Genomic DNA, 11,992 nt, shown 5'->3' with positions numbered 1-11,992 from the left:
AAAAAAAAAAAAAGAAAGAAATTGTTATGACTAAAATAGGGACTTTACCTAGCAAATGCAAAGATGGGGACCTAATCATTTGTACCCTCATATTATTCTGAATTTAAAGAAAAGAAATTGTTATGACTAAAATTTTGGTTTAGAATAATTTATCTGGCATTACTTGTGTGGGACAGATTAATTTTTGAAGAATAAATCGGAGGGAAGACCCCTTAGAAAGTGATAAGGACCTCAGAGCTGGGATTAGTCCCTTCAGGATCAATAGAAGTGATGAATGGTCTAAACCCAGTTTAGACAGGGAAATCAACATTTCTCGAATTTTTTCTTTCTTCACCCTGAGGACTTCTTTTCTACAGTGTCCTCATATTCAAAATGAATTCTGCCTACAGCTAACACAATAAAGATTTAAAAATAACAGGCTTTAACAAAAGTTGTTCTTTTTTTGAGACAGAGTCTTACTATGTCACCCTTGGTAGAGTGCTATGGCATCACAGCCAACAGCAACCTCCAACTCTTGGGCTTAAGCGATTCTCTTGCCTCAGCCTCCCAAATTGCTGGGACTACAGGTGCCCGCCACAATGCCTGGCTATTCTGTTTGTTGTTGTTATAGTTGCCATTGTTGTTTGGCAGGCCTGGGCTGGGTTCAAACCCTCCAGCCCTGGTGTATGTGGCTGGCACCCTAGCTGCTGAGCTATAGGTGCTGAACCAAAAAAGTTGTTCTTTATGAAGAATAAATATTACAAATGGAAGCAAAGTCTTAGAGCAGTCATTAGCTTTGTGTGCCTTGAAATACCATTTATGTTATCTTATGAAAGATAGTTTTCTTGTCTTTGCCTCAGTGTATTTAAAACCTTGTATTCCTGGCTTGGCTCATGTAGCTCAAGCAGCTAGGGTGCCAGCCACATACACGGGAGCTGGTGGATTCAAATCCAGCCCAGGCCCGCCAAACAACCATGACCCTATAACCAAAAATAGCTGGGTGTTGTGGTGGGTACTGTGGTGGGTGCCCGTACTCCCAGATGCTTGGGAGGCTGAGACAAGAGGATTGCTTAAGCCCAAGAGTTTGAGGTTGCTGTGATCTGTGATACCATGGCACTCTACCCAGGGCAACAGCTTGAGACTCTGTCTCAAAAAAAAACACCCTGTATTCCCTAACTTTAGGATTTTTTGTTTTTGTTTTTGAAGACAAGAGTCTCACTTTGCCACCCTCAATAGAGTGCTGTAGTATCATAGCTCACAGCAGCCTCAAACTCTTGGTCTCAAAGTATCCTCCTGCCTCAGCCTCCCAAGTAGCTGGGACTACACAGACACCTGCCACAACACCCAGCTATTATTTATTTATTTATTGAGGCAGAGTCTCAAGCTGCCACCCTCGGTAGAGTGGTATGGCATCACAGCTTACAGCAACCTCAAACTCCTGGGCTTAAGCGATTTTCTTGCCTCGGCCTCCCAAGTAGCTGGGACTATAGGTGCCTGCCATAACGCCCCACTATTTTTGTTTTGTTGTTGCAGTTGTTATTGTTGATTTTTAGCTGGCCCAGGCCAGGTTCAAACCCACCAGCCTTGGTGTATGTGGCCGGTGCTCTACCCACTGAGCCATGGGCACCACTACCCAGCTATTTTTTAGAGATAGGGTCACACTCTTGCTCAGGCTGGTCTGAAACTCCTGAGCTCAAGTAATCCACCCACCACAGCGTCCCAAAGTGTTAGGATTACAGGTGTGAACCACCTTGCCTCGCCCTCTTTTTGTTTGTTTTCTACTTGGTCATCACACTAACAAACATGCATCTCACAAAATTGTGATTTACCTTCTGATTTGGGACTGAAAGAGCTCAGATAAGTATTCTGTTCATTCCTTTTCTTCTAAGCAGATCTGCATTAAACTATTAAACGTGAATTTCATAATATTCCTTCCCCGTGTCTTCTATGTTGAAATGTACTATCACATTTCCTCCTTTTGTTTTCTGTAAAAATAGAGGAAGATCTCATAAGGAGTCCAATGACTCGACCACCAGGCCTTGCGGGTCCCCCTGGCATATTTACTCTTGTCATGATTGCTGGCCAGAGCTATGACTGTGACTACACCCAGCTTTTCCCAAACTCCCAAAGACCCTATTAACTAACCAATCTCCCAAACACATCAACAGTTTCCTTGAGCAACCATTCTATATTGCCCAGGGTGAGAGTTAATTTAACTTGAACATCTGTTACCGTGGGAACAAGGCCAGTGCTAAACTGGTTTCTGTTAGGACAATGGTTCTCAATCTGTAGGTCACGACCCCTTATTATTTATTTATTTTTGGCCAGGGCTGGGTTTGAACTCATTGCCTCTGGCATATGTGGCTGGCATCCTACTCCTCGGCCAGAGGTACTGCCCTCGTGACCCCTTCTTAACAATGAAAATACACTGTGGACTTAGGAAGGTTGAGAACCACTGTGTTAGAAACTTGTGATGTCTTTCTAACACGAGTGTTTTTCTCAATAAGTTCAACACACTTTATTTATTTATTTAGAGACAGACTCTCACTCTGTTGTCCTGGGTGGAGTGCCATGGCTTCATAGCAGCCACCTTAAACTTTTGGGCTCAAGGGATCTTCCTGCCTCAGCTTCCCCTGTAGCTGGGACTACAGGCACCTGCAATCATGCTAGGCTAGTTTTTCTATTATTAATAGAGACAGGGTCTCTCGCTCAGACTTGAACTCCTGAGCTCAAGTAATTCACCTACGTCAGCCTCCCGGAGTGATAGGATTACAGGTGTGTGCCTGGGTTCAAGACCAGTCTGAGCAAGAGAAGGATCTGGTCTGTATTAAAAATAGAAAAATAGCTGGGCAGCATGGAGGGCACCTGTAGTCCCAGCTACTCTTGAGGCTAAGACAGGAGTATCCCTTGAACCCCAAGAGTGTGAAGTTGCTGTGAGCTATGCCGCCCTAGCACACTACCCAGGGTGATGAAGTGAGATTCTGCCTCTAAATAAATAAACAAACACTAAAATTGATGCAGTTTAGGCCAGGTGCAATGCCTCATGCCTATAATTCTAGCACTCTGGGAAGCTGAGGCTGGTGGATTGCTTGAGCTCAGGAGCTGGAGACTAGCTTGAGCAAGAGTAAGAGACTCAGTCACTACTAAAAAGAGAAAAACTACCCAGAGCATTGTGGCCCAAGCCTGTAGTCCCAGCTACTCCAGAGGCTAAGGCAAGAGGACTGCCTGAGCTCAAAGGATTTGAGGTTGCTGTGAGACATAATGCCGTGGCACTCTAGCCTGGGACAACAAGGTGAGACTCCTCCGAAAAAATAAAACAGATAAAACTGATGCAGTTTAAGATATTTTTCTGTTAAACACAACTTTGTTGTTTTGGTAAGACTACATATCACTTTAACCTGAAAATGTAAAATTCACTCTGTGTTACAAAGATTTAGCATAAAAAAAGTCAGTAAACGATTTTAATAATTTTTACCTTGAGTCCATGATGAAATGATATTATTTTGGGTATATTGGGCTAAATAAAATAATTATTAAAATTAATTTTTCTGGGAGGCGCCTGTGGCTCAGTGAGTAGGGTGCTGACCCCATACTGAGGGTGGTGGGTTCAGACCTGGCCCCGGCCAAACTGCAACAACAACCACAACAAAAATTAATTTTTCTTCTTTTGGAATTTTTGTGTAGCTACTAGAAAATGTAATGTGACATGCTTGCATTGCCTCTCTATTGCCCTGTGTGATTTTATTTTCCTTTGGCTTGGCTGCTAAATCCAGTTGCTCTGGTACTAAAGGGACCTCTGGCTCTGTGTTCCCTTGAAGAGGAGAATGAGATGGGGGAGGGGAGGTGTCATCAGATCAGGTTTAGATAATATCTTCAAGTAAGGAAAGGAGACAAGGTAATCTGGTTTGTTTTGGTAGTATCAATTTGGATTCTATACTCTCAAGCAAAACCCTAGCAGGGGTGTCCAACCTTTTTACTTTCTCTGCTGCACACTGGAAAAAGAAAAGTTGTCTTGGGCCACATAGTAAATACACAAAAACTAAAGCAAGCTGATGAGCAAACAAAGGCTGTGCATAATTTTCATGCTATCCAACACCAGAGATAAGCAAAAAAGTCCTTACATTATGAGCATGTGGCCCAGAGGCCACAGATTGGACACCGATGCAAGGAAAATGAGTTCCTCGGCTCGGCGCCTGTGGCTCAAGCAGCTAAGGCGCCAGCCACATACACCTAAGGTGGCGGGTTCGAATCCCCAGCCCGGGCCTGCCAAACAACAATGATGGCTGCAACCAAAAAATGGCCGGGTGCTGTGGCAGGTGCCTGTAGTCCCAGCTACTTGGGAGGCTGAGGCAGGAGACTCGCATGAGCCCAGGAGTTGGAGGTTGCTGTGAGCGTGATGCCATGGCACTCTACCCAGGGGGGATAGCTTGAGGCTCTGTCTCAAAAAAAAAGAAAATGAGTTCCTCCAACTCACTGTGGAGAAAAATTTATCTATTTATTGATCTTCCTTCACCCCACCACACCCCAGTGTTGGTTAGGAATGGGACAACAGTTGATATTTTTCCTCTAACAAAGCCTAGATATTATCTCCCAGTTACCAACTGTTTAAACACAAACCACATTGTTCTGTTTTGTTTACTCTCACCCTGAAGCCTCTGCTCTCTCTCCCTCATTATCCTTCGTCTTCCTCGGTTCTCATTTTTCTCAGTATGTTTTCCTACTTACCTTGTTTCATTTTCTTCCATGATTTAGTAATTAGATAACATACCTCACATTTTTCTTTCAAGAAACTCATAGCTCATAACCAGTAGGATATTAATGATCCTTCTTAGTTGTGTGAGGATCAGTTGCCCTATCCCTTCATTTCTTAAATGGGAGAAGAGAAACAGTATAAATTCCTATGGTTCAAAACTTTTTCGTCCCATTCACTGAAGAATCGCCGACTTCTTGGAGAGTGTCTGTTATGTAGGAAGTGCTCTGTAAACATCTTTTTAATTGAATTGCATGAAATTTAATGCATTTCTCTAAGCCTAAGACTGGTGAGAAAGTCACGTAGAATTCAGAGTGGGAGGTACGGTGAGTGCCAAAAGGAATTTGGGTTGTATCCCATAGGCAATTGATCTTCTCCTTTCTGCCGCTGGGCAAGTTAGTCTGGATCCTGAAAAACTGGGTGTCCTTTCCCCCAGGTGAGATTATGCTAATCAAAGGCTAGGTAGGGCCAAAAACTAGCCAAGTTCTTCCCCCTTCGAACTCTACCTAGAATTTAAAAACTAGCCAAGTTCTTCCCGCTTCGAACTCTACCTGGAATTAAAAAGCCTCTGTAAATTCATAGGATTATGAATTGTTCCTGCTAACATTCCTTAAACAACCTTACATCTTTGATGGTAGGTAGTCACTGGACTTTGCCTTTTAAAAAGCAGATTTAATCAATCCCAAGCCTATGCAAAAGCAAAAAGTAGTGTATTTGCCCGCCCTCAAAGCTTTTCTGGTGGCTTTTTATCTGAGAAACTAAAACTGGAGTAGAAGAGGGAAGAAGTAAAGGATGAGCTTTTAAAAAGGGGGTTGGTGGAGAGTGACAGGATGTGGTTTTAAAAGGGGGGGCGTTATTGCTTGCCGGTGAGGGGCAGGGAGGGAGGGGTGTTCTGAATTCTGATAACACAAAATTCCGAGAGGTCACGAGATTACTGGGGGCGGGTGTGGGGTGGGGCTGGGGGCTTGTCGCCCTTCCAGGCTCCACCCTTTGCTGAGATTATAACTAGCGGGAGCGCCGCCGGGGCCAGAGATGCTGTAATGGTGAGCGTGTGTTTCCGAGCGATCCTGAGAACCTGAGGAAAACTTGCTGCCCCGAAGGACATTTTGAAGGTTTTGTTGGCTGGAAGAGGTGTCTCTGGAATCCCACTCTCAAATCTTTCTTGAAGATTTGAAAGGAACTAGGTTAGGGCCATGGGGACGCAAAAGGTAAGAATGTTATAATTACTGGTTATTTTTGCTTGTTGGGGGTAAGCTCAGAAAGGCAAATTTTAATGGCGATTGCCTTGTTTTATTTTCTCCTGAGTCACCGAGCCATCTCAAGGCCTTTGCATTTCTTCAGCCTGCAGTGCTGTGGTTTCACGAGTTCTCTTTGAATGTCATTGGATGAAGGATTTATCCCAATTCCGTTCACCTTCTTATTGTAGGAAAGTCACCTGGAGAAGTTGTTTGCTTCTCAGGTTTATTTTATGTAACTATACAGTACAGGAGGCGACCCTGTGAGTGTTCAGAGGATCAGGGGCTGCTTGCTTGTGTAGATTACAAGTGTGGGTGCCATGGCCATGAAGACTTCTCTGGAAGCATTAGACCTTGAAAGGACTGGGGATTGTTTGGGGTTCAGGTCAGTGTCCTGCCGTCTGTTCTAAACCGTATAGGATGCCATGGGTGCCAGTTTTCCTTCCTGTTGTGGTTATTCTTTTGAGTGCAGTATGTATTAGTATACTTTTGTGTGTTGTGTATGCAGTATTTGGAGGGAGACAGGCATTTTCACCAGGATAAATTTATTTGAAAATAAAGGAAAATAAGAGAAAGGCTGGGGTAAAAAAAAAAATGAGACTGAAGAGTAAAAGTCCCTCCAAGATAGTGAATGATGAGAGTAGAACGAAGATTTTTTTTTTTTTTTTTACTAAAAAGAAAAAGGATTTGGCAGGAAGAGCTTTATACTGGCAGGACTTTCTGTAGTGCTGATGCTTAGGTGGGACTGTGACGCCTCGGCTGGACGCCATAAGGCAAGGTCAGATTCTCAGTTGAAGCTCCCACCCTGCTACACTGGCTGACGTGAAAGGAGAGGAGTCTGTGATAGGAAAGGTTGAAGGGAATGAGAGGCCCTAGAGGATGTTCTCAGGCACGGAAAGTGAGTTGTCCCAAGGTGGAAATCTAAAGTAATACCCACTTGCCCATTGGAATGATTCACAGCGAAGTAAAAGATGACTCTGTTTTGTTTTTGTTTTTGAGACAGTCTCGCTTTGTACCCTCAGTAGAGTGCGGTGGCTTCATAGCTCTCAACAATCTCAAACTCTTGGGCTCAAGTGATTCTCTTGTCTTAGCCTCCCGTGTAGCTGGGACTAAAGTCACCCACCACAACGCCCTGCTATTTATGGAGACTGGGTCTCACTCTAGCTCAGGCTGAAAGAGACGACTTTTTGATATCCCAGCCCCCAAGAAATGTTTCCTCGATGTTGGTTTGGGATTACGTCTAGTATCACACGAATACACACTCTCAGATTATGGACAGCAGAACATTATTCAGAAAATGGGAAGACTTTCAAATGCAGCTAGAGCCTGGTGTGGGTGGAGAGATAAAAAGACTCAAAGACAACAGTTACCACCACTACCATGCCACCTTTTGTGAGTCTGTGAGTCTGAGGGACACTGGATGTAGCTGTTTGTGAAATAATCAGTTCTTAGGAATCCTCCTTAAGGCTGTCTTTGCCTCCGCCCTCCCAGTTCTTGCTCATAGTCTTATGCTTACTTTTATCCTCAGGCAGATTTTTAAATGTTTCCAAAGTGACTGTCCCAGTTTCTCTTAACTTCTCCCTTCCCTAATTTTCTTGCAACTTTTCCCAGGTTAACCCAGATTTTTATGTCCAGATAATTTCTTCAGTGTAAATTATGCCTTTGTGTTTCTCATTCATTACCTAAGTGTCATTAGATTTTTGTCCATTTCATATCACTCATAGGTCAAGTTCTCTAATACAGCTCCATAATCAGTAAGAAGTAATCATCAAAGTTTTTTTTTTTTTTTAATTGAGACAGAATCTCACTTTGTCACCCTCGGTAGAGTGCCATTGTGTCATAGCTCATAGAAGCCTCATACTCTTGGGCTCAAGTGATTCTCTTGCCTCAGCCTCCTGAGTAGCTGGGACTACAGGCACTTGCCACAACGCCCAGCTATTTTTGGTTTGTTTGTTTAGCAGGCCTGGACTGGACTAGGTTTGAACCCACCGGCCCTGGAGCATGTGGCCAGAGCCCAACCACAAGGCTACAGGCACTCCCAATCGAAGTTTTAAGGAGTATTTCTTCTCTCCTCACTGTTCTGCCTTCTCCTCAGGTCACTCCATCTCTGATCTTCGCCATTGCTATTGCTACAATTGGCTCTTTCCAGTTTGGCTACAACACTGGAGTCATCAATGCTCCTGAAGCGGTAAGTGTTAGGCAATAAGAGTTAGAATTTGGAATAGGGATGTTATTCCTCTCATTTAAGTAGGATTTCAAGAATTCAGAATGAAAGATAAACTTTATATCCAGCCTGGCTAAGATGGAAGAGGCAGAGTATATTGGTGGGAAAGTCTAATGGAGTCATTTATTCCAAGCAAAAGGCCCATTTGCTTGCTGTACTCTAGATCTTACCTGTTCTTCCTCTCTCCTACTCTCTTCTGTGGTAAACTTCCCATATTATTCTTTAAGGGCTAGTTACAAAGAAGGGGGTTCTCTTAGGAAAGGGCAATGGTAGACAGTGAACATCAGTGCTGCCACCTACTGGGGTTTTCAAGATTAACTAAAACCTTGCCTTGGAAGATAGCAATATTAATTCCAATATGTCAGGAAAACATACTGTCTCTTCTATCCCCTTCTAGTCATGCCTTTGATCCTCTACTTATAAAATAAAGGTAAAGTTGTTCTTTTAGGAAGGAAATGATCCCTAATATCTTTTGTTCTCATCCAATGGTTAACAGTCTATCTTCCCACCAACCATTTTATGTTGCAGATCATAAAGGATTTTCTCAATTACACTTTGGAAGAGAGGCTAGAAGATCTTCCCTCGACGGGGTTGCTCACATCCCTCTGGTCCTTGTCTGTGGCCATTTTCTCCGTTGGTGGTATGATTGGCTCCTTTTCCGTTGGACTCTTTGTCAACCGCTTTGGCAGGTATTGACCAGAAATTGGGCGAGAAAGTAGGCTGTGCTGGTTGCATTGAAGACAATATAGAAAGTTAAGGCAGGGAGGTGATTGATTGATGGTGCCTTTGAGAGAACACTTCAAATTAGAATCAAGGGAAACCTAGTCCAACTGACCCTGAGTATGACTACCCTTTCTTGGAGCACAACTACTGTGCATAGCTTCTACCAGCCTTGGTAGTGGAAGTGAATGACTGGCCTTTGCAGTCCAGTTTAGGCTAGTTCAAAGTTTTTTTTGTTTGTTTGTTTGGTTGGTTTTTTTGTGGGGACAGAGTAAGACCCTGGGTAGAGTGCCTTGGCATCATAGCTCATAGCAACCTCAAACTCTTGGGCTTGAACAATCCTCTTGCCTCAGACTCCCAAGTAACTGGTACCACAGGCATGCGCCACTATGCCTGGCTAGTTTTTCTATTTTTAGAGACATAGTCTTGATCTTGCTCAGGCTAGTCTCAAACTCCCGAGCTTAAGCAATCCACTGGCCTGGCCTTCCCTGAATGCTAAGATTACAGGTGTAAGCCACCTCACCTGGCCCAGAGTTATTTTCTAGTAAGTTCAACTGTGGAGTTTCCCAGAAACATAGTTCATATACAAGGTCTAAAGTTGTTAAAGATGCTGGGGTTTCATAGAAATGTTCTCATTATTTTACATAGGAGTAGTAGTAGGAAATATTTTTCTAATTCTTGGCCTATGTTAAATGTGAATAATGGCTAAATAACTGAATTGAATTCTTCTTTTTTTTTTTTTTTTGAGATGGAGTCTTACTCTGTTGCTCAGAATAGACTTAGGCACCCACTGCCACAATGCCCAGCTAATTTTTCTATTTTCAGTAGAGATGGAGGTCTCGCTCTTGCTTAGACTGGTCTCGACCTCCTGATGAGTTCAACAGATCCTCTGACCTTGGCCTCCTAGGATTATAGGTTTGAGCCACTGCACCCAGCCTGATTTTTTTTTTTTTTTTGAGACACTGTCTCTTTTTATCACCTGGGTCAGAGTGCAGTGGAGTCATCATAATTCACTGCAACCTCAAATTTCTGCGCTCAAGCAGTCTTCCCTCACTTGGCCTCCCTAAGTGCTAGGATTACAGGCATGAGCTGCCATGCCCAGCCTTGAATTGAATTCTTTTCCCCCAAAAAGAAAACTGAATTTTCTCCTTCTATAATAGCTTATTAATGTATCTTGGAAGATAGAGTATCCCCTTTCTATAATGACAGATGAAGAAACCATTTAGTTCGCCAATTAGATGCTGTAGAAACATAAAGGAAATTAAATTAAAAAATTAATAAGGCAGCCTCTTTTATTCCATAAAGTTAATTGTTGTTATTTATTTTTTCGACAGAGTCTCACTATGTCACCCTCACTAGAGTGCTGTGAAATCACAGCTCACAGCAACTTCAAACTCTTGGGTGTAAGCAATTCTCTTGCCTCAGCCTCCCAAGTAGCTGGGACTATAAGAGCCCACCACAATGCCTGGCTATTTTTTTGTTGCAGTTGTCATTTTTAGCTGGCCTAGGCTGGGTTTGAACCTGCCAGTCTCAGTGCATGTGGCCAGTGCCATAACCACAGTCCTGTGGGCACCCAGCCTATTATTAAAGAGACAAAGGTCTTGTTATGTTCTTGGACTCAATGATCCTCCCAACTAGAAATGTTCTGATAATAGAAAGTGAAAAAGAAAAGTTACACCAAATGAGGAGAAGATAGGAGCCAGAGAAGAGCAGAATAATGAAGAAAGAAAAGGATACAGTCAGATCTTATCAGTTCACTAACCTCACTTTGTGTTTGATTAACCATTACAGGCGCAACTCAATGCTTTTTGTCAACCTGTTGGCCATTGCTGGTGGCAGCTTCATGGGGTTCTGTAAATTAGCTGAGTCGTTTGAAATGCTGATCCTGGGCCGATTGATTATTGGCCTCTTCTGCGGACTCTGCACTGGTTTTGTCCCCATGTACATTGGAGAGATCTCTCCTACTGCCCTACGGGGTGCCTTTGGCACTCTTAATCAGCTGGGCATTGTCATCGGAATCCTGATAGCCCAGGTACTCCAGAACTTCTCATGCTTAATATGTATTAGTTTCAGGGCTCATTAAAAGAGTTAACATGCGGCAGCGCCTGTGGCTTAAAGGAGTAGGGCACTAGCCCCATATGCTGGAGGTGCTGGGTTCAAACTCAGCCCCGGCCCCCCAAAAAAAGTTCACATGGATAAAGCATTATTCGATCACATGTAAAAGTTTCAGATATTGTTCTATAGCTCACAGATAAAGCAGCAGACAGGATACAGAAAGGAAAAGAAGCACCATCTGTTTATCTTTTCCTGTAGTAAAAGAAGGGATGATTTTCATTAACTTTTTTAAAAAATGAACTTCTGGCCTATGGAGTGTGGGTTTTAATAGCATTATCTTTGTCTGGTTCCTAGATCTTTGGTCTGGAAGTCATCTTGGGATCTGAAGAGCTATGGCCCGTGCTATTAGGCTTTACCATCATTCCAGCTGTCCTACAAAGTGTAGCCCTTCCATTTTGCCCTGAAAGTCCTAGATTCTTGCTCATTAATCGAAAGGAAGAAGAAAAGGCTAAGGAGAGTGAGTATCTTCCAAACTTCCCTATGGGAATTTCAGGGTTTTGTGGTTTGTTTTAAAGAGTGAGGGTATTGTATCTATTTTTTGTCATTCAAGAGCCAAGTAGAGAGTTTTCTGATGACTCTTGAATCAAACTTTCAACCCCTAAAGAACAAGGTAGAAGACAAGTACAGGTGTAGATGTTCACTGATCACCCCATCTTGTGTGGTTTCTTCCCAGCTTTCTTTTTTCTTTTTTGAGACAGTCTAATTTTGTCTCCCTCAACAGAGTGCTGTAGCATCACAGCTTGCAGCAACCCCAAACTCTTGAGCTTAAGTGATTCTCTTGCCTCAGCCTCCCAAGTAGCTGGGACCACAGGTACCTGCCACAATGCCCAGCTATTTTTTGGTTGCAGTTGTCATTGTTGTTTAGCAGGCCCAGGCCAGGTTCGAACCCACCAGCCTTGGTGTATGTGGCCAGGCCGAAACCACTGTGCTATGGGTGCCAAGCCATCTTTCTTTTTTTTTTTTTTTTTT

At 43.2% G+C, this 11,992-nt stretch overlaps 1 protein-coding gene across 1 annotated transcript in view; it reads left to right on the top strand.

Moving 5' to 3' along the window:
- Positions 1 to 5,774: 5,774 nt before the first annotated feature.
- The window catches only part of SLC2A3 (solute carrier family 2 member 3), an 18,016-nt gene continuing 11,798 nt past the window's right edge, over positions 5,775 to 11,992 (top strand). Inside the window, exons 1-6 of the mRNA XM_023517079.1 lie at positions 5,775 to 5,937; positions 8,060 to 8,152; positions 8,717 to 8,877; positions 10,700 to 10,940; positions 11,318 to 11,525; positions 11,628 to 11,644. Of these exons, the coding sequence (XP_023372847.1) occupies positions 5,923 to 5,937; positions 8,060 to 8,152; positions 8,717 to 8,877; positions 10,700 to 10,940; positions 11,318 to 11,525; positions 11,628 to 11,644 (735 nt within the window). The 5' untranslated portion in view covers positions 5,775 to 5,922. The remainder of the gene's footprint in view (positions 5,938 to 8,059; positions 8,153 to 8,716; positions 8,878 to 10,699; positions 10,941 to 11,317; positions 11,526 to 11,627; positions 11,645 to 11,992) is intronic.

This window comes from Otolemur garnettii, unplaced genomic scaffold, assembly GCF_000181295.1.
Source record: "Otolemur garnettii isolate 467f Iridium unplaced genomic scaffold, OtoGar3 scaffold00104, whole genome shotgun sequence".
NCBI lineage: Eukaryota > Metazoa > Chordata > Mammalia > Primates > Galagidae > Otolemur > Otolemur garnettii.
The sequence above is the reverse complement of the archived record's forward strand: the minus strand, read 5'-3'. Positions and strand labels throughout refer to the sequence as shown.